The sequence below is a fragment of the Lepus europaeus genome, chromosome 7 (assembly GCF_033115175.1).
Source record: "Lepus europaeus isolate LE1 chromosome 7, mLepTim1.pri, whole genome shotgun sequence".
NCBI lineage: Eukaryota > Metazoa > Chordata > Mammalia > Lagomorpha > Leporidae > Lepus > Lepus europaeus.
The window spans coordinates 17,003,696-17,030,776 of NC_084833.1; the positions used below are offsets into that span (position 1 = coordinate 17,003,696).

General features: G+C 40.1%; 1 protein-coding gene across 1 annotated transcript; it reads right to left on the reverse strand.

Annotated features, from left to right (window-relative positions):
• Positions 1-5,878: 5,878 nt before the first annotated feature.
• LOC133764338 (olfactory receptor 4X2-like) lies at positions 5,879-6,808 on the reverse strand. The gene has a single exon (XM_062198006.1). It carries the CDS (start codon positions 6,806-6,808, stop codon positions 5,879-5,881), a length of 930 nt encoding a protein of 309 aa, XP_062053990.1.
• Positions 6,809-27,081: the final 20,273 nt, after the last annotated feature.

Sequence of the window (27,081 nt, forward strand, 5' to 3'; positions counted from 1 at the left end):
AGTTAAGAAGTGGGCAAAGATAATGAGCAGGAATTTTTAACAGACACATGAGAAAATGCTCAAAATAACTAACCATCAAGGAAATGCAAATTTTAAAAAATTGAGGCTTCAACTCACTCCCAATAGAAAGGCTATAATTCTGGCCTAAGTGCCTGGGGCCTTGATATCTACATGAGAGGCCTGGAAGGAGCTCCTGGCTCCTAGCTTCAGCCTAGCCCTACCCTGTACAGTGTGGCCATCTGAGAGAGAACTAGCAAATGGAAGACATCTCTAACTCTTTCTTTCTCATTGTAACTAAATAAATACCTCTTTTTAAAAAGAGGAAAAAAAGGTTACCATTCAAAAATAAATATATAACAAATGTTGGTGAGGATGTGGAGAAAAATGTCCCCTAATACATTGTTGGTAGGAATGTAAACTAGTACAATCATTAGGGAAGACAGTATGGAGAGTCCCCCAGAAATATGCAAATAGATGTACCATATAACCCTGCCATCCCACTCCTAGAAGTTTATCCATATGAAATGAAACCAGTATATGAAAATGTTATTTTTATATTATGTTTAATAGCACCTGATTTCACAATAGCTAGGGTATGGAATCAATCCAAATGTCCATCAACTGATGCCTAGAGAAAGAAAATGTGACTTTATATAATTAATGAAATCCTGTGGCTGGCACTGTGGCATAGAGAGCAAAGCCTCCACCTTCAGCACCAGCATCCTACAAGGATGCCAGTTTATATCCCAGATGCTCCTCTTCTGATCCAGATCCCTGCTGCTATGGCCTGGAAAAGCAGCAGAAGATGGCCCAAGTTCTTGGACCTTTGCACCTGTGTGGAAGACCCAGAAAAGCTCATGGCTCCTGGCTTCAGATCAGCCCAGCTCCAGCCATTGTGGCCATTTGGATAATGAACCAGCAGACAGAAGACCTTTTTCTCTGTCTATCCATCTCTCTATAACTCTATGTCTCAAATAAATAAATAAATCTTTTTTTAAATTAAATCCTGTATTTTCCAAAAAAAATGGTTGCAACTGGAGGCCATTATGCTTAGTGAAAAAAGTCAGTCTCAAACAGACAAATAGAATATGTTTACTCTGGTGTATAGTAGCTAATAGAGAATACAAAAAAAATTAAAGGATGAAACTTACATTTTTTTAATTTTTTTATATTTATTTGACAGGTAGAGTCACAGACAGTGAGAGAGAGAGAGACAGAGAGAAAGGTCTTCCTTAGATTGGCTCACTCCCCAAATAGCTGCAATGGCCAGAGCTGTGCCAATCCAAAGCTAGGAGCCAGGTGCCTTCTCCCTGTCTCCCATGTGGGTGCAGGGGCCCAAGCACTTGGGCTATCCTCCACCGCTTTCCCAGGCCACAGCAGAGAGCTGGACTGGGAGAGGAGCAACCAGGACTAGAAACTGGCACTCAAATGGGATGTCAGTGGTGCAGGCAGAGGATTAGCCAAGTGCACCACAGCCCTGGCCCCAAAACTTACATCTTATAATTTGATTATTGTTTATAACCCTTGTCAATATTCCTATGGAACAGTGTTCTTTCTACTTTTAACTTGTTGAATGTTATTGTTAGTGGTGCATTAAGTCTGTGATTATAAAGTTAATTGAAGGTATGTTATTGCAAATTATAAGAAAAAAGAAAGGGAGGGAGGGAGGGAGGAAGGAAGGAAGGAAGGAAGGTAGGAAAGAAGGAAAGAGGGAGGAAAGGAGGGAGGGAGGGAGGCTGATTGAGGGAGGAAGAGTTGGAAAAAGAGAAGTATGGTTATCTTCTCTGAATTCTGTCTATGAAATACATTAAATCTCTTCACCTTTTATTAATAAAAATCAAATAAAAGAAACCTCTAGCTTTGAAACACAGATATTAGAAGCAGCCGGGACATGAACTGATGCCCTTATGGGATGGCTGCACTGCAGGCAGAAGCTTAGCCTACAAAGCCACAGCGCCAGCTCTATCATGTGTTCTCCCTGATCGGCGACAACTAACTGAGCACCAAAGGGGAAACCTGTTGAAGTGAAATGGACACTATGAGAAACAGTGACTTGATCAGCCCTTGTCCTGATTGTTGATGTACAATTTAATACTTTATCCCTTTTAGTACTTTTTTTGTTCTAGTACTATTGGTTGAACTCTGTAATTAACACACAATTACTCTTAGGTGTTTAAATTTTAACTGAAATGTGATCCCTGTTAAATATAAGAGTGGGAATAAGAGAGGGAGGAGATGCACAATTTGGAACATGCTCAATCAGACTTGCCCCAAATGGTGGAGTTAGAAATGTGCCAGGGGATTCCAATACAATCCCATCAAGGTGGCATGTACCAATGCCATCTCACTAGACCAAGTGATTAATTTCAGTTCACAATTGATGGCTCTGATAGGTCTAAGAGTCAAAGGGATCACAAAAACAAGACTAGTGTCTGCTAATACTAATAGAATAAAAAAGGGAGAAAACGATCCAACATGGGAAGCGGGATAGACAGCAGACATATAGAATGTCAGATGCCCTAAACAGCACTCTGGCCTCAGAATCAGCCCTTAAGGCATTTGGATCTGGTTCAAGAGCCCATGAGAGTATTTGGCATGGAAAGCCAAGATACTCTGGCAAAAAAAAAAAAAAAAGAAGAAGAAGACGACCAAAATGAAAGATCTCTGTGAGTGAGATCCCAGCGGAAGAACGGGGCCATCAAAGAAGGAGGTACCTTTCTCTGAAGGGAGGAGAGAACTTCCACTTTGACTATGACCCTGTCTGAATAAGATCGAAGTGGGTGAACTCAAAAGGCTTCCATAGCCTTGGCAACTCATGACTAGAGCCTAGGGAGATTACTGACACCATAAACAAGAGTGTCAAATTGTTAAGTCAACAACAGGAGTCACTGTGTACTTACTCCTCATGTGGGATCTGTCCTTAATGTGTTGTCCAATGTGAAGTAATGCTATAACTAGTACTGAAACAGTATTTTACACTCTGTTTCTGTGTGGGCGCAAAGTGATAAAATCTTTGCTTTATATATACTAAATCGATCTTCTGTATATGAAGATAATTTAAAATGAATCTTGATGTGAATAGAATGGGAGAGGGAGTGGGAGATGGGAGGGGTGCGAGTGGGAGGGAAGTTATGGTGGGGGAAGCCATTGTAATCCATAAACTGTACTTTGTAAATTTATATTTACTAAATAAAAGTTTAAAAAAAAAAGACTAAGCGGTCAGTGACTTTAAAATAGATGTGTTTCTGGACATTGAGAAAATCAGCTATTCACATGTTCTGATTATGATTGTTTGCTATTTTTTGTGATAATAAATTTTCAGAAAATAAAAAAACAGATATTTTGATGCAGCAGTTTCATTTCTGATAATAGATCATACAGATTAGTTGCATATTTTTAACTAAAGGCTTTCACTGCAATATGATTTGAAAACAAACCAAAAATCAATTAGTTGAGTACTAGAGATATAAATGATGGCAAACTATCTTCCTTTAATGAGTACTACAAAACTTTAAGAAAAAAATGAAGTTTTCATGTACAAGTATAGAAAAGTTCCCAAGACGCACTGATAACAAAGCAAGCTTCAGATCCATTTAAATACCTTATAAACTCATGAAATAACTTCAAAAAGTTCATGGAAATGGAGTTAAAAGTTGATTGGTTTTATACAAAAACATTTTTTGATCCATGCACAGTGTTTTCAAAACACATATTCGATGAGTTTTTTGAACATCCCTCGTATTAATGGTGTAGGATAACCTAAATTCCAAAAAAAATGCAATAAAACAGAAAAAGAAAAATCTATTGATATATTTTGATATACAGAAATGTAAAGCTTTTAACACTTAAAATTCTGAATAAGACCCAAAGTCAATTAAATAAAAAAGATTTATCCACAGAAACCAAAGAATAAAAGTTAAGCAAGATGTCAACCAAATAAGAAAAACAATTTTTAACTTTTTATTGGAAAATAAACTGATTTACACAAAAGTTGCAATAATAGTACAAAGAATTCCTGTTTCTCTTGATCCAAATTCCTCAAATTGTAGAACTTCAACACATTTTCTTTATCATTCACTCATTCTCTCAATAAATAGATAAGTCAGTATCCCCATAAGTAAGTATTTCCATACAACGGAAATGCAAAGAAGTGGGTCAAAGGATACAGATTTGTAGTTATGTAGGAAAAAGTCTAGAAATCTAATATACAGCATGAGATTCCAGTATACTGTATACAGAAAATTTAGTAACTGAATAGATTTTAGACATTTGTCTCAGAAAATGCTCACTGTGGAAGGTGATGGGTACATTAATTTTCTTGACTATACTAATCACTTAATTTTGTATATGTATATCAAACAGCATGTTTTACCACTTAAGTCTAGACAATAAAAATAATTTTTCTGAGATATTTAAAAGCTGTCAACATGATGCCCCTTTATTTATAGATACTTCAGAGAATAATTTCTAAGCCAGTTAGATTGGCTAATATTAAATAGAGAGACAATAACAAGAGAGTATGATGGAGAGCATGTGGAAAAAAGGAAACCTTTGCACTCTGTCGATATGGATACAAATTCATTAACCATTGTGAAAAAGAGGATGAAGCTTCCTCAAAAAAATAAAATAGAGCTGGAATATGATCCAGCAAGGCCACTACTGGGTTTATATCCACGAATAATGTAATCAGGTGTTTAAGAGACATCTGCACGCCCACGTTTCTTGAAGCACTATTCACAATAGCCAAGAAATGGAAACAACTTGAGTATTTCCATTCCCTTATGAGTGGATGAAGACAATGTGGAACACACACTTTCTTGAAATACTACTCAACAACAAAATAGAGTGAAATATTGTCATCTGCAAATACAAGGATGGAACTAGAGGTCATTATGTTAAGTCAGATAAGCTAACTATATAATACAAGTAACACATGATATCACTCATATGTGAAATATAAAAAAATGATGATTTCATACAAGTTAATAGTATAAGGGTGGCTACCAGAGGGGTCAGCACTGTAGTGCAGAGGGTTAAATCCACAGCCTGCAGTGCCAGCATCCCATCTGGGTGCCAGTTCGATTTCTAGCTTCTCCATTTCCGATCCAGCTCTCTGCTATGGCCTGGGAAAGCAATAGAAGATGGCCCAAGTCCTTAGGCCCCTGAACCCATATGGAAGACCTAGAAGAAGCTCCTGGCTCCTGACTTTGGATCAGCTCAGCTCTGGCTGTTGGGGAGTGAACCAGAGGATGGGAGACCTCTCTCTCTCTCTCTCTCTCTCTCTCTCTCTCTCTCTCTCTCTTGCTCAACTTCTCTCTGTAACTTCATCCTTCAAATAAATAAAATAAATCTTTAAAAAAAAAGAGTGGCTATCAGGGGCTGAGGAGGAAGGGCAGGAAAAGGTTGACTCCTGAGTTAAGTTATAACTAGATGGTAGGAGAGAAGTTCTAGGATTGTATCGTTCAGTGGGGTATCTATAGAAGATATTAGAGTACTGCATGGTTCTCTATTAAAAATAAACTGTAAGATAGGATTCTGGAGGTTTTCACCTTAAAGAAATGCTTAAAGTTCATTTGTCTTTACTCTGATTGGACATTACACAATGTAGGCACGAATCAAAACATCAAAGAGTAGCCTACAAATATGTAATTTCTATACATCTATTAAAATCTCTGTTAAATTTAAATTTTAATTATGCACAATCAAAAATTGCATAGCATATCTATAAAAGTAAATTTTTACATGAAGGTTTAAAAGATGGACACCAGTTAGAATAACTCTAGAACTAACAACTCTTAGGAACATTGCTCCATTCCACTCAACACATTCAGTTTGGAATCAGCATCACTACAGACTCAAGGATCAATAGAGACAGTGTCTACTTCTCATCTAGTCTCACTGTCCTCTTCCATAGCTTCTTCATTGCCTTCTTCACTTCAGCATTTCTGAGGGAGTAGATGATGGGGTTGAGGAGTGGAGTTATCACAGTGTAGAACACAGCTACCATCTTGTCCACAGGCAGAGTGGTAGAAGGCCTCAGGTAGATGAAGATGCAGGGCCCAAAGAACAAGACAACCACAGTGATGTGGGACGCACAGGTGGAGAGCGCTTTGCGCCGCCCCTCGGAACTTCGGGACCTCAGATGGAGCAGGATGACCACATAGGACGCCACAAGGACAACAAAGCTGGTGACAGACAGGGTCCCACCATTGACAACAATCAACAGACCAATGAGGAAGGTGTCTGAACATACAAGTTGGAGCAAAGGAAGCAGGTCACAGAAATAGTGGTCAATCACATTGGGGCCACAGAAGGGCAAGTGGAAGATGAGAAGGATCTGGGCAAAGGAATGCACAAAGCCTCCCACCCACGCTATTCCTACAAGGACAGCACATACCTGGCGGTTCATGATCATGGTGTAGTTGAGGGGCTTACAGATGGCCACATAGCGGTCATAGGCCATCACAGTGAGCAGAAAAATCTCGGTGCCACCAAAGAAGTGGATGAAGAAAAGCTGTGTCATGCAGCCCCATGGAGGTATGGTTTTCCTTTCAGCCAGTAGATCTGAGATGAGTTTGGGGGCCGTAGTAGAGGAGTAACAGATCTCCACGAAGGACAGATAGCTGAGGAAGAAGTACATGGGGGAGCCAAGACTTCTGCTGGTCGTGACCGTGAGCACAATGAGGAAGTTCCCCAGCACAATTGCTGTGTACAAGAGCAGAAATATCACAAAGCAAACTCTCTGCACCTTTGGATTAGAAGAAAGTCCCAGAAAGATGAATTCAGTCACATTGTCTGCACTAGCCATGAGGTTGCCACCAAGAGTCAACAGTTTAGCTGACGTGATCTGAAATTATATAAAACAAGATTGTTTGCTAAGTGACTAATTACATATCTTAGAAGATTATTTGCCAGATATGGAAACTCAGAGAGGATTTAGTTATGTGCAGAAGGAAGAGCATTGCTAGAAGGTAGAAAGTAAGTATTTATGCTGCACATAAGGCTGGGATAAAGAGGAGAATACAAAAATGAAGCTGTAGGTAAAGAATAGAATCACTTTATAAAATACTATCATGGCCTAGGGGTCTAACCTGCAGACAACGAATAGTCATCAAGTATATTCATTAACTACAAAGTAAAATCTCTCTGAAGAGGTTGGACTTTAGGAAGTTAATACATCCTGTCATTAGGTGATGTGGGATAGAATAGTGTTAACGGTCTCCATGACAGATGGGAGAGGGAGAGGGAGAGGGGAAGGGAAAGGGTAGGGAGAGGAGGAGAGGGAGAGGGAGAGGGAGCTGGGATGAGAGCTGGGGGAAGAGGGTATGGGGAAAATAACCACTATATTCCTGAAGTTGTATCTATGATAAAATGCATTCATTAAACTAAAAACTAAAAAAAAGTGCATGACTCCAATTGCCTTTGAAAGTCTTTATCTTTTACCTGAAGCTTTCTTTGCATTTCTCCTTGCTTCTTTTCTACCCTTGTTTTACAGAGCAGTGTCCCCAACCTCTCCACATCCCCTTCAGAGTCGTCAGAAGAGATGTCCCTGGTGCTCCCCCTGCCCCGTGTACTCAGTATCTGCTCTTAGTTCTGCTTCTTCCCCTAATTCTCTCCTTCCACACTTGCTCATTTGGTAACATTGTCCCTTTCCAAAGGTCCAGCTCAACCAATGTGCAATTCTCTTTACTGGTAACTTGACTTCCTCCAATCATATTCTTCAGTGACAACAGAGCTCTAGTACCTCCACCATACCCACTCCTGCTCTTACGCATTTTTCTCCACAGTCAAGCCTTTCATCAACGCAGGCCATCAGCAAGACTGGCTGATGTGAAAACTGTTCCAGTCGCTGCTAGGCTTGATCAATGTGGCTTAGGTTGTCTGTATAAACACACCGTTCATACAGTGAGACTCCAGAACACCTGAGACCAAGCCAGATGACTTCCAGTCATACCACAGAGCTTCCTTCCTCCGGAGAATGGGACAGGCTCAGTCTGGCTCCACCATGAACCTAGGGAGAACATTGACAGAACTTGAGATTACTGAAACGGAGAGCAGAGAGCAGTCCTAAACTCTCACATCAGCTGGAGGATTTTAAGAAGAAATCATCCACAAAACAAAGCCTTGTCAGCTGTCTGGACTCCTGGGTTTCCATTTAGATTTTTTTTTCAGGTAGTATTTATGTGAAATTTAGAAAGTTGCTTAACTTCTCAAAGACTCAAGGTCAAACACATCAATGTCATAATCCCACTCCCAGCCCAATCCCAGGGTAAATCCAAGTGTTAAGCATTGCCTAGGATTTCTCTCAAAGATAAAAAAAAAAAATCCATCTCCCCAATCATGGAATCACAGTACCAACTACATAGAATTATAATCATTTCACATGGCCATCTGCCTCACTGAAGCGTGAACTCCCTGAGGTGGATATCACAACTTGTTCACCACTGTAGGCCCAGTGCTTCTCGAAGTGCCTGCCATGAAATCACTTTCAGGGAATGTCAATAAAATGAATAAACAGTGGCTGTGTATCGTCTCTAGCCTTCCTAGTACAACATTTGATGCATTCTAGGTTTCCATTAAATAATGAAAGACCAAAGGGCCCCGGAGACTGAGCCCATGCATTCTCTATCCCTTAATGCCAGCACCCACCACAGCATTTGTCTCAAAGATCAGACCAATGTAGGAGCACTTTGTAAAATGCCAAGAGCTACTTTACACCATTCCCTTTGCTTTCAAAGTGAAATCAAACATCACATGCAGAAGATGTCCAAGGCCTCTAAACTCACCCCAGTGCTTCCATGGCTGTGCTGTTTTTACCCCCAGCGAGCTTTTTTTGTTCTGATCACAGAGACTCAAGCAATCCTGAGAACAGCTCTTGGGCTGTTTTCCAATTTGCCAATTAAGAAGCGTTGAGGCCAAGAACTCCTCTCTTTCACTGGAGCGTCAGGATGGAAGATCTGCTCCCCCAGCGAGCTCAGCTTGGGAATGCTGATGACCACTGGGATCTTAATTTCACCTGATTCAAATCAAAGCAAAATCAACTTGCCTGCTGAGTTCACTCTGTGAACCCTGGCAGCTAAGTCTTAAGTTCACCTGTTTAAGAGACACCAGGGGAGAAGACATGATCAGATGGGAGAACACTGGTCCCCAGAGACCTTCCCTCTTCCTAATCAGGGAAAATACCTCATGGGAAGCAGAACCTCAAACTCTTTGTAAGAAACAACTCAAACTTCTTGTAGGAAACAACTTCAGAAATAATAGGAAATGTGAATACATTTACCCAACATTCACAGAGCACTTAATTTTGCATGGGGAGGTTCAGAGATCAATGAGATACAGCTTCTGCTTATCCTGCACTTAATCAGGTAGTTTTAAGTGACACCATTCAAAAAGGTGGTTCCCTAGGAAAAGGGGTCACAAGGGTCAGAAAACTGAAACAGGACTTGCCCCTGGTGTGGATGAGGTTTTCAACCAAAGGCAACATTGCCCCCAGCAGGATATTTTGCAGCGTGTGAAAACATTTCCCATTGTTCCATAGGGATAGTATGAAATGTCCTACAATACACAGACAATCCAACACAGCAAAGAATTTTGTAACCCGGTGTTTTTTTTTTCTTTTTCTTTTTTATTTTTTATTTCATAAATGTGAATTTACAAACTGCAACTTTTGTATTGTTGTGGCTTCCCCCCCAACCTCCCTCCCTCCCTTGGCCCTCCCCTCTCCCTCTCCCATCCCGCCCTTTATCGAATTTCATTTTCAATTACCTTCATATACTGAAGATCAACTTAGTAACCCGGTGTTAATTACCACTGATAAGATATCCTAGTACAGATGAGGCAATATTTGCTCTGGATTAATGATCACTGAAACTAGGCATTGAGTATGCAGAAATCCATTAGTTGGTTTCTTTGATTCATCTGAGCATGTGTTAATTTTTGTGTTTAAAAAAAGCAATTTTAATAGCAGTTATGTATTTTGAAAATTATGCTGGCAAAACTAGATATTTATATGTAGAAGCATGAAAATAGAACCCTACCTATCACCATTTACAAAAATCAACTCAAGATGGCTCAAAGACTAAATTTAAGACCTGAGACTATGAAGTTCCTGGAAGAAAATTTAGGGAAAACATTTGAAGATGGTGATGTAGGTGATGATTTCTTGGATAAAACACACAAAGCATCAGCAACAAAAGTAACACTGGACAAATGGGATTGTATCAAACTCAAGTTTCTGCATAGCAACATAGCAAAGAAATCGATCACTGAAGTGGAAACACCCAACATAATGGGGAGAAATATTTGCAAGCTACATATCTAACAAGGGATTAATACTCAGAAATATCAGTCACTCAAAAAACTCAACAACAAAAAATATCCAACTAGCAAATGGGTAAAGGAGCTCAATAGACAGTTCTCAAAATAAGAAATACAACAAGTATAATAATGCTCAATACCACTAGCCATCAGAGAACTGCATATCAAACCCAAATGAGATATCGCTTCACTCCCTGTCAAGATGGCTATTATCTAAAAGAGAGAATATAACAAATGCTGACAATGATATGGAGAGAGAACTATTCTACCCTGTTGGTGGGAATGTACATTAGCTACAGTGGAGCACAACATGGATATTTCTCTTTTTTAAGATTTATTTATTTATGTGAAAGTCAGAGCTACACAGAGAGAGAAGGAGAGGCAAAGAGAAGGAGAGGTTCTCCGTCTGCTGGTTCACTCCCCAGTTGGCCACAATGGCCGGAGCTGCGCCAGTCCAAAGCCAGGAGCTAGGAGCTTCCTCCAGGTCTCCCACGCGGGAGCAGGGACCCAAGGACTTGGGCCATCTTCTACTGATTTCCCAGGCCATAGCAGAGAGCTGGATTGGAAGTGGAGCAGCCGAAACTAGAACCAGTGCCCATAAGGGATGCAGGCAATGCAGGTGGCGACTTTACCTGCTACGTCACAGTGCCGGCCCCTGGATATTTCTTTTAAAATTAGAAATAGACTTGCCATATGATCCAGAAATTTAACCACTGGGTACACACCCATAAGAAATAAACATATGGTATCAAGGAATACCTGCACAACCATGCTGGCAGCAGCACTGTTCACAGTGGCCAAAATATGGAATCAACCAAGGTGTCTATCATCAGATGAATAGGTAAGAAAAATATGATGTATATAAACACAAACACATGATGGAATATTAGCTATAAAAACGAATGAAATTCTACCTTTTGCCTCAAACTGGATGCAACAAGAGGACATCATGATGAGTGAAATAAATAATCCAGACACAATTAGAAGAAGAAATTGACCCAAAACTGCTTTATGGTGGAATTACTTCCCTTCTGATAGAGAGAAGAAGAAGAAGAAGAAGAAGAAGGAGGAGGAGGAGGAGGAGGAGGAGGAGGAGGAGGAGGAGGAGGAGGAGGAGGAGGAGGAGGAGGAGGAGGAGAAGAAGAAAAGAGAGAGACAGAGACAGAGAGAAAGAAGACACAATTATCTTTATATACAGAAGATCGATTTAGTATATATTAAGTAAAGATTTCATCAGTTTGCAGCCACACAGAACATAAAGTATAAAATACTGTTTGAGTACTAGTTATAGCATTACTTCACATTGGACAACACATTACAGACAGAGATCCTACATGAGAAGTACACAGTGACTCCTGTTGTTGACTTAACAATTTGACACTCTTGTTTATGACATCAGTAATCACCCTAGGCACTGTCATGAGTTGCCAAAGCTATGGAAACCTTTTGAGTTCACTGACTCTTATCATATTTAGACAAGGTCATAGTCAAAGTGGAAGTTCTCTCCTCCCTTCAGAGAAAAGTACCTCCTTCTTTGATGACATGTTCTTTCCACTGGGATCTCACTCACAGAGATCTTTCATTTAGGTCATTTTTTTTTTGACAGAGTGTTTTGGCTTTCCATGCCTGAAATACTCTCATGGGCTCTTGAGCCAGATCCGAATGCCTTAAGGGCTGATTCTGAGGCCAGAGTGCTGTTTAGGACATTTGCCATTCTATGAGTTTGCTGTGTATCCCGTTTCCCATGTTGGATCATTCTCTCCCTTTTTTTTGTTCTATCGGTTAATATTTTCAGACACTAGTCTTGTTTGTGTGATCCCTTTGACTCTTAGATCTATCAGTGTGATCAGTTGTGAACTGAAATTGATCACTTGGACTAGTGAGATGGCATTGGTACATGCAAACTTTATGGGATTGAATTGGAATCCCCTGGTATGTTTCTAACTCTACCTGAAAATGAAATCTTCAGGAGGAATTGAAATGAAATGAAGATAAATGAAATTGAGATATTGAAGAGAAATCAAAATGAAATGAAGAATTCAATAGAACAAATAAAAAACGCAGTTGAGAGCCTTAAAATCATAATCAGTGAGGCAGAAGAGAAAATATCAGACTTAGAAGACAGAGCACATGGCCAGTGCCGTGGCTTACTAGGCTAATCCTCCACCTGCGGTGCCAGTACCCCGGGTTCTAGTCCTGGTTAGGGCACAAGATTCTGTCCAGGTTGCTCCTTTTCCAGTCCAGCTCTCTGCTGTGGCCCGGGAGTGCAAAGGAGGATGGCCCAAGTACTTGGGCCCTGCACCCCATGGGAGACCAGGAGGAAAAACCTGGCTCCTGGCTTCAGATCAGTGCAGTGCGCCAGTCGTAGCAGCCATTTGGGGGGTGAACTAACGGAAGGAAGACCTTTCTCTCTGTCTCTCTCTCTCTCACTAACTCTGCCTGTCAAAAAAAAGAAGAAGAAGAAGACAGAGCACAGAAAAGTATACAGTCAAACCAAAGAAAAGAAGAGGAAATTAGAAATCTAAAAAATATTGTTGGGAATCTACAGGATACTATTAAAAACCCAACATTCGGAGAATAGCAGCAAGATAGCAGAATAGGAAGGGAGCACACTGATAGTCCGGGAAGAGACAATTTAATAAAAGTGGAGATACTGCAGGCTCAAGGAAGAGTTGGGGAAGAAACAGCAGAGGAAACTCTTCCGGAACTAGTGATTCAAAGTGGACCTGCGTGGAGAGCATGGGAACCCACGGTTCGGGACACCAGTGGCAGAATCAACACACCAGTGCTGGAACACGAGGTGAGCCGAACCTCAATAGCCCGAGACACCGGTGGGCAAGCGGAAAGAGGAGACTAGAGGGAACGAGGCTTGAAACCCCGTGGGGAAAAGTTCACAAGGATAACTAGAAGAGAGAGGGGAAAAAAAAGTGACCGATATGGACACGAGTTTTTTTCTCTCCGCTCACCTCTCAAAGGCAGGCAAGACAAAGAGCAAGTGCCATTTTGGACATACATAAATGCAGTGCGACCTCAGGGCTACACCCGCCCTCAGCCAAGCAGAAAAACCTGACTTTGGGGGCGGGGAATAAAAGGAGATTAGGACCTAGTGTATGAATGGGGCTAATGAACTGAGATGGTGAAAAAAGAGACGGTGGGTGAGAGAACTCCCGGAGTTCAAATGAGTACTCTCCAGAGACACTACAATTTGGTAACCTTGGCAACCCAGTGGGAGACTACAGGAGAATTTGAGCCCAAACTGAGGGCAGCACAGATTCCCTGTGTGGTCCTTGGGAAAGAGCAGACGAATGTTATACCCACAGGAGCCAGAGATCAGAAGCTGACTAGCTTCAACTCTTCTCAGCTGTGCGGAATTACTTCACTTCTGAATAAAAGAAAGAGAGGTTTACCATGCCTAGCCTGGGAGTGTCACCTTTGGCGCACCCTTAACCCTGAGGAACCAGAGCTCTATGGCCACAACCATCTCAAGCCTCTAAGGCTCCATCAAAAGCAGACAGTCCACTTAATACACTCATAGTATAACAAGAAAAAAAAACAACCACAGTGAGGGAAGAAGAATCCAAAGAATATCTCCACAATGCCAAGCAACAGAGAAACCGAGGAAACAAGAACAAGGAAGACATTATGACGCCCCGAAATGAACAAGACACCACAAGCTAAGATTATGAAGATGATGAGATGGAAGAAATGCAAGATACGGATTTCAAAAAATTTATTATAAGAACATTTGGAAGTTTTCAAAAACAAATGCTTGAGCTACAGAAATCCTTACTGGACAGGATAGAAAATCTCTCTCGTGAAAATGAAATCTTAAGGAGGAATCAAAATAAAATGCAGAAAATAGTAGAACAGGAAAGTGTGATAGTGAAGAGAAATCAAAATGAAATGAAGAACTCAATAGATCAAATGACAAACACATTAGAGAGCCTTAAAAACAGGGTCAGTGAAGCAGAAGAGAGAATATCAGACTTAGAAGACAGAGCACAGGAAAGTATACAGTCAAACCAAAGAAAAGAAGAGGAAATTAGAAATCTAAAAAATATTGTTGGGAATCTACAGGATACTATTAAAAAACCCAACATTGGGTTCTAGGGTTCCTGAAGGCATGGAGAGAGAGAAAGGATTAGAAGGCCTTTTTAGTGAGATACTAGCAGAGAACTTCCCAGGTCTGGAGAAGGGTAGAGACATCCTAGTACAGGAAGCTCATAGAAGCCCTAGTAAACATGACCAAAAGAGATCCTCACTACAACACATGAAATCCAGTCATTTGCAACAAAATGGAGGAATCTGGAAAACATCATGCTGAGTGAATTAAGCCAGTCCCAAAGGGAAAAATATCATATGTTCTCCCTGATCGGAGATAACTAACCAAGCACAAAAAAAGGAAACCAGTTGAAGTGAAATGGACACTATGAGAAACAGTGACTTGATCAGCTCTTGTCCTGACTGTTATTGTACAATGTAATACTTTATCCATTTTAGTATTTTTTTGTTCTACTTAATACTATTGGTTGAACTCTGTAATTAACACACAGTTATTCTTAGGTGTTTAAATGTAACTGAAAAGTGATCCCTGTTAAATATAAGAGTGGGAATAAGAGAGGGAGGAGATGTACAATTTGGGATTTGCTCAAGCTGACTTGCCCCAAATGGTGGAGTTAGAAATGTGCCAGGGGATCCCAATAGAATCCCATCAAGGTGGTATGTACCAATGCCATCTCACTAGTCCAAGTGATCAATTTCAGTTCACAATTGATCACACTGATAGATCTAAGAGTCAAAGAGATCACACAAACAAGACTAGTATCTGAAAATATTAACTAATAGAATAAAAAAGGGAGAGAACGATCCAACATGGGAAGCGGGATACACAGCAAACTCATAGAATGGCAAATGTCCTAAACAGCACTCTGGCCTCAGAATCAGCCCTTAAGGCATTCGGATCTGGCTCAAGAGCCCATGAGAGTATTTCAGGCATGGAAAGCCAAGACACTCTGGAAAAAAAAAAAAGAGGACCTAAATGAAAGTTCTCCATGAGTGAGATCCCAGTGGAAATAATGGGCCATCAAAGAAGGAGGTACTTTTCTCTGAAGGGAGGAGAGAACTTCCACTTTGACTATGACCTTGTCTAAACAAGATCGAAGTCAGCAAACTCAAAAGGCTTCCATAGCCTTGGCAACTCATGACAAGAGCCTAGGGAGATTTCTGACGCCATAAACAAGAGTGTCAAATTGTTAAGTCAACAACAGGAGTCACTGTGTACTTACTCCTCATGTAGGATCTCTGTCTGTAATGTGTTGTCCAATGTGAAGTAATGCTATAACTAGTACTCAAACAGTATTTTATACTTTATGTTCTGTGTGGCTGCAAACTGATGAAATCTTTACTTAATATATACTAAATCGATCTTCTATATATGAAGATAATTTAAAATGAATCTCGATGTGAATAGAATGGGAGAGGGAGCAGGAGATGGGAGGGATGTGAGTGGAAGGGAAGTTATGGGGGGGGAAGCCATTGTAATCCATAAGCTGTACTTTGGAAATGTATATTTACTAAATAAAAGTAAAAAAAAAAAAAACATTCGGGTTCTAGGATTTCCTAGATTTTCATGGAGAGAGAGAAAGGATTAGAAGGCATTTTTAGTGAGATACTAGCAGAAAACTTCCCAGGTTTGAAGGAAGAACGAAACATCCAAGTATAAGAAGCACACAGAACCCCCAAAAGACATAGCCAGAAAAGATGCTCGCCATGACACATTGTAATCAAACTCTCCACAGTGAAACATAAAGAAAAGATTCTAAAATTCACAAGAGAGAAACGCCAGATTACTCTCAGAGGATCTCCAATTAGACACACAGCAGACTTCTCATCAGAAACCCTACAGGCTAGGAGGGAATGGCGAGATATTGCCCAAGTACTAAGAGAAAATAACTGCCAGCCCAGAATATTATATCCTACAAAGTTCACATTTGTGAATGAAGGTGAAATGAAGACCTTTCATAGCAAACAGAAATTGAAAGAATTTGTCGCCACTCATCCAGCACTGGAAAAGTTGCTTAAAGATGGGTTACACACAGAAATACAAAAACATAGTCATCAATATGAAAGAAGGTAAAAGAAGAAAATCTCTCAGTAAAAGATCACAGGAAATTCAAACTATATATTAGAAATATAATAGGAAAATGGGAGGGCAAAGTCACTACTTATCAATAGTCACATTGAATGTAAATGGCCTCCACTCTCCAATTACAAGACACAGACTAGCTGAATGGATTAAAAAACAAAACCCATCTATTTGCTACTTATAAGAAACACATCTTTCCAAAAAGGGGCATGCAGACTGAAAGGTAGGAAAAAGATATTCCATGTCAACAGAAACCAAAAAAGAGCTGGCATAGCCATCTTAATTTCAGACAAAATAGACTTTAACACAAAAACTGTTAAAAGGGACAAAGAGGAGCACTATATAATGATTAAGGGATCAATTCAACAGGAAGATGTAACTATTATAAACGTATATGCGCCTAATTACAGGGCACCAGTTCACATAAAAGATACGTTAAGGAACTTAAAGGGAGACTTAGGCTCCAATACAATAGTATTGGGGGACTTCAGTACTCCACTTTCAGCAATGGACAGATCAACCAAACAGAAAATCAACAAGGAAACAGCAAATTTAATCAACACTATAGTCTAAATGGATCTAACAAATATCTACAGAACTTTTCATCCTACACTTGAAGAATAAACATTCTTCTCAGCAGTGCATGGAACTTTCTCTAGGATTGACCACATACTAGGCCATAAAGCAAGTCTCAGCAAATTCAAAAGAATTGAAATCATACCATGCATCTTCTCAAACCACAACAGAATGAAGCTGGAAATTTGCAACTGAGGAATCCCTAGAACATATGAAAACACATGGAGAATACATAACATGCTCCTGAATGAACCGTGGGTCATAGAAGAAATCAAAAGAGAAATCAAAAACTTTATGGAAGCAAATGAAGATAACAATACAACATATCAAAACTTATGGGATACACCAAAAGCAGTGTTAAGAGGAAAGTTTATAGCAATAGGTGACTAGATCAAGAAATTGGAAAGGCGCCAAACAAATGAGCTATCAATGCATCTCAAGGACCTAGAAAAAGTACAGCAAACCAAACCCAAAACTAGTAGAAGAAGAGAAATAATTAAAATTAGAGAAGAAATCAAGCCAGCACGTGGCTTAACAGGCTAATCCTCCACCTTGCGGCGCCGGCACACTGGGTTCTAGTCCCGGTTAGGGCAACAGATTCTGTCCCGGTTGCCCCCTTCCAGGCCAGCTCTCTGCTATGGCCCGGGAAGGCAGTGGAGGATGGCCCAAGTCCTTGGACCCTGCACCCGCATGGGAGACCAGTAGAAGCACCTGGATTCTGGCTTCGGATTAGCATGATGTGCTGGCCGCAGCGGCCATTGGAGGGTGAACCAACGGCAAAAAGGAAGACCTTTCTTTCTGTCTCTCTCTCTCTCACTATCCACTCTGCCTGTCAAAAAGAAAAAAAAAGAAAAAAATTAGAGAATAAATCAACAAAATTGAATCTAAAAAACGCATTAGAAAAGATCAGCAAAATGAAGAGCTGGTTTTTTTAAAAAATAAACAAAATTGACACACTATTGGCCCAACTAGCCAACAAAAGGAAAGAGAAGACCCAAATCAATAAAATTAGAGATGAAAACAGGTAATGTAACAATAGACACCACAGAAATTTTTAAAAAGTCATCAGAAATAACTAAAAGAGTTGTATACCAACAAACTGGGAAGTCTATCAGAAATGGATAGATACCTGGACACATACAACCTACCTAAATTAACTATGAAGACATAGAAAACCTAAACAGACCCATAACCAAGTCAGAAATTGAATCAGCAATGAAGGCCCTCCCAACAAAGAAAAGCCCAGGACCGGATGGATTCACAGCTGAATTCCACCGGACATTTAAAGAAGAACTAACTACAATTCTTCACAAACTTTTCAAAACAAGTAAAAGAGAGGGAATCCTCCCAAATTCTTTCTATAAAATTAGTATCACCTTAATTCCTAAAACTGAAAAAGATGCAGCATTGAAAGAGAATTACAGACCAATATCCCTGATGAACATAGATGCAAAAATCCTCAATAAAATTCTGGCCAATAGAATCCAACAACACATCAGAAAGATCATCCACACAGTCCAAGTGGGATTTATCCCTGGTATGCAGGGATGATTCAATGTTCACAAATCAATGTGATACACCACATTAAGGACTGCAGAAGAAAAACCATATGCTTAACTCAACAGATACAGAGAAAGCATTTGACAAATACAACACCCTTTCATGATGAAAACTAAGCAAATTGGGTATAGAAGGAACATTCCTCAACACAATCAAGACGATTTATGAAAAACACATGGCCAGCGTCATATTGAATTGGGGAAAGCTGGAAGCATTTCCACTGAGATCTGGTATCAGAAAGGGATGCCCACTCTCACCATTGCTCTTCAATATGGTACTGGAGGTATTAGCCAGAGCCATTAGGTAAGAAAAAGAAATTAAAGGAATACAAATTAGGAAGGAAAAAGTCAAACTATCTCTCTTTGCAGATGACATGATTCTTTATTTAGGGGATCCAAAGAATTCCACTAAGAGACTATTGGAACTCCCAGAAGAGATTGGCAAAGTAGCAGGATATAAAATCAGTGTGTAAAAATCAACAGCCTTTGTAAATAGAGACAATGCCATGGCTGAGAAAAAGCTTCTAAGATCAATCCCATTCACAATAGCCACAAAAACAATCAAATATCTTGGAATAAACTTAACCAAGGATGTCAAAGATTTCTACGATAAGAATTACAAAATATTAAAGAAAGAAATAGAAGAGGATACCAAAAAAATGGAAAAATCTTCCATGCTCATGGATTGGAAGAATCAACATCATCAAAATGTCGCTTCTCCCAAAAGCAATGTATAGATTCAATGCGATACCAATCAAAATACCAAAGACATTCTTCTCAGATCTGGAAAAAAAATGATGATGAAATTCATATGGAGGCACAGGAGACCTCAGATAGCTAAAGCAATCTTGAACAAAAAAATAAAGACAGAGGCATCACAATTCCAGATTTCAGGACATACTACAGAGCAGTTATAATCAAAACAGCATGGTATTGGTAAAGAAACAGATGGATAGGCCAAATGAACAGAATAGAAACACCAGAAATCAATCCAAACATCTACAGCCAACTTATATTGATCAAGGATCTAAAACCAATTCCTGGAGCCAGGACAGTCTCTTCAACAAATGGTGCTGGGAAACTGGATTTCCATATGCAGAAGTATGAAGCAAGACCCCTACCTTAAAACTTATACAAAATCCATTCAGCATAAATTAAATATCTAAATCTATGACCCAACACCATCAAATTATTAGAGAACATCGGAGAAACCCTACATGATATAGACACAGGCAAAGACTTCTTGGAAGAAACCCAGAGGCACAGGCAGTTGAAGCCAAAATTAACAATTGGGATTACATCAAATTGAGAAGTTTCTGTACTGCAAAAGAAACAGTCAGGAAAGTGAAGAGGCAACCAACAGAATAGGAAAAAATATTTGCATATTATGCAACTGATAAAGGATTAAGAACCAGAATCTACAAGGAGATCGAGAAACTCCACAAGAGCAAAACAAACAACCCACTTAAGAGATGGGCTAAAGACCTTAACAGATTTTTCAAAAGTGGAAATCCAAACAGCCAACAGACACATGAAAAAATGTTCAGGATCATTAGCAATCAGAGAAATGCAAATCAAAACCACAATGAGGTTTTACCTCACCCCGGTTAGAATGGCTTACATACAGAAATCAACTAACAACAGATGCTGGCAAAAATGTGGGGAAAAGGGCACACTAATTCACTGTTGGTGGGAATGCAAACTGGTAAAGCCACTATGGAAGACAGTTTGGAGATTGCTCAGAAAGCTGAATATAGCCCTACCACATGACCCAGCCATCCAATTCCTTGGAATTTACCCAAAGGAAATTAAATTGGCAAATAAAAGTGCTATGTGCACCTCAATGTTTATTGCAGCCCAATTCACAATAGCTAAGAAATGGAATCAACCTAAATGTTCATCAACAGAAGACTGGATACAGAAATTATGGGATATGTACTATATAGAATAATACACAGTGGTTAAAAAAAAAAGAAATCCAGTCATTTGTAGCAAAATGGAGGAATCTGGAAAACACCATGCTGAGTGAAATAAGCCAGTCCCAAAGGGACAGATATGATATGTTCTCCCTGATCTGTGACAACTAACTGAGTACCTAAAAGGAAACCTGTAGAAGTGAAACTGACACTATGAGAAACAATGACTTGATCAACCCTTGTCCTGACTGTCGAGGAACAGCTTACTATTTTATTCTCTTTAGTATTATTTTCTACTTAATACCATTGGTTGAACTATTTAATTAACACACAATTATTCTTAGGTGTTTAAATTTAACTGACCCCTGTTAAAAATAAGAGTCAGAATAAGAGAGGGAGGAGACATACAGTTCGGCACATGCCAACTCGGACTTACCCCTAATGGTAGAACTAGAAATGTTACAGGGGTTCCAATTCAATCCCATTAAGGTGGCATGTACCAATGCCATCTTACCAAAGTGATCAGCTTAAGTTCATAACTGATCATAATTATAGGATTAAGTGTCAAAGGAATCACATAAACAAGACTTGTGTCTGTTAATAATAACTGATAGGATCAAAAAGGAGAAAATGACCCAACATGGGAACTGGGATACACAGCAGACTCATAGAGTGGCAGATGCCCTAAACAGCACTCTGGCCTCAGAATCAGCCCTTAAGGCATTCGGATCTGGCTAAAAAGCCCAGGCATGGGAAGCCAAGATACTGTGGCAAAAAAAAAAAAATGACCTAAATGAAAGATCTCTGTGAGAGATCCCAGCAGAAAGAACGGGCCACCAAAGAAGGCAGTACCTTTCTCTGAAGGGAGGAAAGAACTTCTACTTTGAATATGGCCTTGTCTAAATAAGGTCAGAGTTTGTGAACTCAAGAGGCTTCCATAGCCTTGGTAGCTCATGATGAGAGTCTCAGGTGTTTACTGACATCATAAATAAGAGCATCAATTGTTAAATCAACAACGGAGTCACTGTGCACTTACTCCCCATGTAGGATCTCTGTCCTTAATGTGTTGTACTATGTGAATTAACAGTAAAACTAGTATTCAAACAGTACTTTATTCTTTGTGTGTCTGTGTGGGTGCAATCTGTTGAAATCTTTACTTAGTATATACTAAGTTAATCTTCTGTGTATAAAGATAATTAAAAACAAATCTTATGAAGAATGGGATAGGAGAGGGAGTAGGAGATGGAATGGTTTTCAGGTGGGAAGGTGGTTATAGGGGGAAAACCACTATAATCCAAAAGTAATACTTTCAAAATTTATAATTATTAAATTAAAGTTTATAAATTAATAATTAAAATTTTTCTTTCACAAAAATAAACTTTTTCTTTCCATTTCCCAAAAAAAAGAATTATTTGTACCCCCAGGTTTTTTGCAGTTCAATTCACAACAGCTATGACATGAAATCAACCCAGACATCCATCAACTGATGACTGGATAAAGAAAATGTGGTATTATATACACTGTGGAATACTACCATAAGTTTAGTGAGATTCCATAAAGTTTTTTTTCCACTCAATAATAATGGAGTAAACAAAGAAAGTTGGCAGTAACACATAGAGGAAGTTATGCACCCAGATTTGACTACTGAGAGTAAATAAAACCATAAGTAGAAAGCAGAAAAATGGGTCAGAGAGGGTAGACACCTGGCAAGTAGCTCTAGTTCAAGTTTGATGAACTGTCTGACTACAGCCATCCCATTTTACCTCTCACTTCTCACTCTTCCCTGTCTCCGTAAGAGGACAACATATATTCTCTTCATTGTACGAATTCCAATACTCATGTATTCATGTGTAATATTCATGTATGAAATCACTGAGGATATCTCCACAGCTACAGACTTGAGCGTTCAGACCAGAATTGCCGTGCCCCGGGATGGTAATGACTGTGGGAAACAAAGGGAGCAGGGACCATCAGGAGGGCAGCTGAAGATACATTCATGGAGTTTACCTTGCAAACTTCCCAGTGGAGACACCAACTTTAGGTTGAGTTTAGAGAAAAGGCCCAGGCTGCAGCTATAAATCTGAGAGTCATAAACATGTGACTGTTCTTTAAGGCCAGGACACATGATGGGATCGTCTCAGACACTGGTAGGTAGAGCAGTGGATTGAGACGTGAGCTTGCGGATGCTTCAAAATGGGAGGAATCAGAAGAAACAGCAAAGGGAACTGAAAAGAGCAGCCAATGTCGTAGGAAAGGGACCAGGTGGGAGGAAATGGGGTTATTGTTTCCAGGAAGAAATGGTGGCTGTCCAGTGCAGTCAGTCCAGGGAGTGGCCAATCCAGAGGCAGGAAATCACTCAAGCCTTTGGTTCATTCCTAAAGCATGGGTGGAGAGATCAAGTAGGGGTAGGGAACTGACTGGGCATGGACATGGCTGGTGCCAGTGCCCCTGCTCTCTAGCCACCATGGCACCTCTGTGAGAGGTTAAAGAGGAGAACAGATAACCACATGAAGGGGAGTAAGAACCTGGCTTGAGACAGCCAGAGATTAAAGGCTGCAGCCCTAGAGCCATCAGGGTACTGGCCCATGTGCCCTGAGTGATCACGACAAGTTTAAAGCAGAAGTCAACACTGAAATCCTCCAGATTTATGATATTTACTCAGGCAAATACTACTCATGTATTTAATACTATCCATGTAATTTAAATGTCAGTAGCTAATTAAAATTACATGAAACTCAAAGTCCAGTTTTTCAGTTACACTAGACCAATTTCAAGTGCTCAGTAGCCACATGGCTGGGCTCCCATGTGTCTTTACCACGCATTAGCAAAGATAAAGAAGTTCTCATCATCACAGCAAGTGCTATTGGCAACATTGGTCCAGACCACAGCAGCTTCAGAAAACAGAGTGTTTACCTGGAATGTGAGCTCCATGAAGCTAGGGATCCCCTGGGTCTCATGTACCATGTGTGCATATCACTTAGAAGACTGTCCATGGGCCCAGCACTGTGGCATAGGGGGTAAAACCACTGCCTGCAGTGCCAGCATCCCATATGGGTACCAGTTTGAGTCCCGGCTGCTCCACTTCTGAGCCATCTCATTGTCATGGCCTGAGAAAGCAGTAGAAGATGACCCAAGTCCTTGGGCCCCTGTGTGGTGGAAAGAGAAGGCCATGCCAAGATGACACTGGCAAGCGTTCAGTTACTCAGGAAATGGCAGTGGAACCCACCTAGCAAAGGATCCTGCCTAGCAACAGGCAGTGATTGGTTATGGCATAAACCACCCCTTAACCAGATTGGCTGCCTCGGCTTTATAAGCTGCTGCACCAACTGAAATAAACGAGTCTGTGAGCTACTCGCCTCTAGCCTGCTTTCACCAGACTCCCGATGTCTGTATCATGACTCCATGCCTCTTGCCCCCACCGCACTTCTCCTCTCGGAGCAAATCCACAGCAAAAGCCCCGCACCTGCATGGGAAGACCCAGAAGAAGCTCCTGGCTCTGGGCTTCAGATCAGCTCAGCTCTGGCCACTGCAGCCATTTGGGAAGTGAACCAGCAGATGGAAAATCAATCAATCAATATCTCTCTCTCTCTCTCTCTAACTCTGCCTTTCAAATAAATAAATAAATCTTAAAAAAAAAATTGTCCAGCACATAGTACATGCTCAAAGTCTTCTTGAATAAATTGCTAATTGAAACTCAAAGCCCAGAAAATGGTGAATAATTTGAATTATACTCCAATTAGATCCTAGTATTAACAAACCAGTACATATAATGTTTATGAAAAAAATTACTTTAACACAAGAAACTCTGTAGTTCCATATGGCAATCCCCTCATCCATTTTCCCTTCCCTTTTGGGAACAAGACAGAAACCTGACTTCCAGCTAAACACAATTACACAAAGAATCAAAGATTAGAGCTTTCAGTTTCTTCTGCAGTCAGGAGTGGCCATGTGACTAATTTCTATCAAATGAGGTAAAAGTGAAAGTGCTGTGTAGCACTTTTGGAAAATCTCCTTAAAAGGGAAAGCAATCAGCTCATCCTTCTCCTTTCTCTTTTCCTGACTCTGGTAATATAAATGAAACTCTAGAGCTGTGCTGTCCAATACAGGATCTACCATATGCATGCTGCCATTGAAATTTAAACATTAAAATTAAGTAAAATTTTAAATTCATTAAATGTTATATGCATTTATTGAAATACCATACTGTACTTCTTAATATGTATAATTATTAAGTACTTTAAAATGTTTTAGGAGAAATGATTTCTAACTACAGATTTGATGATCATCATACATTAAGTATATGTATCAAACTATCACTCTATACCCTATAAATATGTATATAAATATGTATAATTTAAATACTGTTTCTTTATTTATTTATTTATTTGATATGCAGAGAAATAGAAAAACAGAACAAGAGATTTCCCACACACTGGTTCACTCCCCAAACACCTGCAACAACCAGGGCTGAACTAGGCCAATGCTGGGAACCAGGAACTCAACCCAGATCTCCCATATGGGTGACCAAGACACAGTTACTGAAGCCAACACCTGCTGCCTCCCAGGGTCTGCATTAGCAGGAAGTTAGTGTTACGTACGAGCCAGAATCTGGTACCAAATTCAGCCAGCCAGGCTTGGGATGCAGTCATCTTGACTGGTGTCTCAATCCCTAGGCTAAATACTCATGCCTAAAATAATTTTTTGAAAATAAAAAATAAAATAAAATTCAGTTCTTTGGTCTCACATGCCATGTTTCAAGTGCTCAGTCACCACTACCATACTGGACCAAACAGATACAAACATCTCCATTAATGCTGCATGTTTTACTTCTGTGCTGTTTAATTCCATCTCATTAAGTTGTGCTTTGTATCCTCATTATTTTCTGTCAAACATGAATCCAAAAAGTTCAAAATAATTAATGGAGAAAAACTCCAAAACTGGGCACACTGAATGAATTGCCTCACCTACAAATTTTTACTTTAAAAAGATCTTACCATCTGAAAAATAAGTTTTTAACATAACAAAAACAGCTGGGAGGTAGCTACATGGTTTCCAGTGCTAAGTGGGATAATTAGATTGCTACAACCTCTGTGAATTGAGGAGATATTTTTAAGTTTTCACAACATTTTCTGTCCCTTAAAATGATGAAAATATGGTTTTCCTTCATTTCTGTGCATTTTTTAGTGAGACCAGAATAAAATGAGTAATTAGTTCTCAATAGACCCACCGAGACTCCACCATAAGTAGATGAGTTAATTCTGTTCAAGTAGACATCATGTGCCTAGGCCATCCATTCAGAATATGTTTATGATGTTCTGTCTAAAGCCCTCAGGGAGGGAACCAAAGCTACACCTCAGTAAAGGACTCCTTCCTATCAGAGCCACACCCTGAAGCCGTAGCCTGATTAGGTACAAGCAGGATTTTGACAGAAGGGAGAGCACCTGTGTTTAGTTCTGAACCAAACTCTTTACACAGTGACAAAATATAAAGAGGATGGGGAGGCTGTGTTACAGCCAACATGCGTTTTACAAATATTGAGTACCTATAATGTGCCAGTTATTGTGTTAGGTACCCAAAAGCAATTAAGCAACAGAGAATGTTTAGGCCAAAAGAAACCTTGAAACAAAATACTTGAAATCTTTTGAGGTGTAAGCCTTATTCTTGGGTAATTCCAACAGAATAGAAAGAAGGCCAGTTGGGGCCGGTACTGTGATGCAGCAGGTTAAAGCCCTGGTCTGAAGTGCCGGCATCCCATATGGGCGCCAGTTCTAGTCCCACTGCTCTTCTTCCGATCCAGCTCTCTGCTGTGGCCTGGAAAAGCAGTGGAAGATGGCCCAAGTCCTTGGGTCCGTGCACTCACGTGGGAGACCTGGAAGAAGTCCTGGCTCCTGCCTTGGGATCAGCGAAGCTCCGGCTGTTGCAGCCACCTAGGGAATAAACCAGCAGACGGAAGACCTCTTTCTCTGTCTCTACCTCTCTCTATAACTCTATCTTTCAAATAAATAAAAATAAATCTTTGAAAAAAAGAAAGAAAAAAGGCCAGTATGGTCAGGGATGCAGATGACACACTAGAAAAATTAATGAGTAATATTGATGACAGTGGTTCTAGTGGTAAAGATGATGGTGGTTCTAGTGCTAAATTTTTTTAAGATTTATTTTATTTGTTTGAAAAGTAGAGTGACAGAGAAGGAGATACAGAAAGAGAGAGAGATCTCCCATCTGCTGTTCACTCCCCTAAATGGCCACAACAGCCAGGGCAGGACCAGGCTGAAGCCAAGAGCCCAGAACTCCATCCAGGCCTCCCACATGAGTGGCAGAGACCAAGCACTTGGGTCATCTTCTGCTGTTTTGCAGGGTCGCAGGGAGAAGGATCAGAAGCAGAGCAGCCTGGACTCCCGTAGAGGATGACAGAGTCACAGCTGGTAGTTGCTGTACCATATGCTGGCCTCGGGTAATATTGAATGCCATGTTTGCACCATTGTTTATTCAAAAGCCTTACATGTATATGATCTGATTTAATTTTTAAAATAACATTATGAAGTCCATATTTACATTGACCTTATTAAAT

Bases quoted from the DNA above. Each gene is read 5' to 3' on its own strand.
- LOC133764338 (XM_062198006.1), bottom strand. From the start codon at position 6,808: ATGGCTAGTGCAGACAATGTGACTGAATTCATCTTTCTGGGACTTTCT.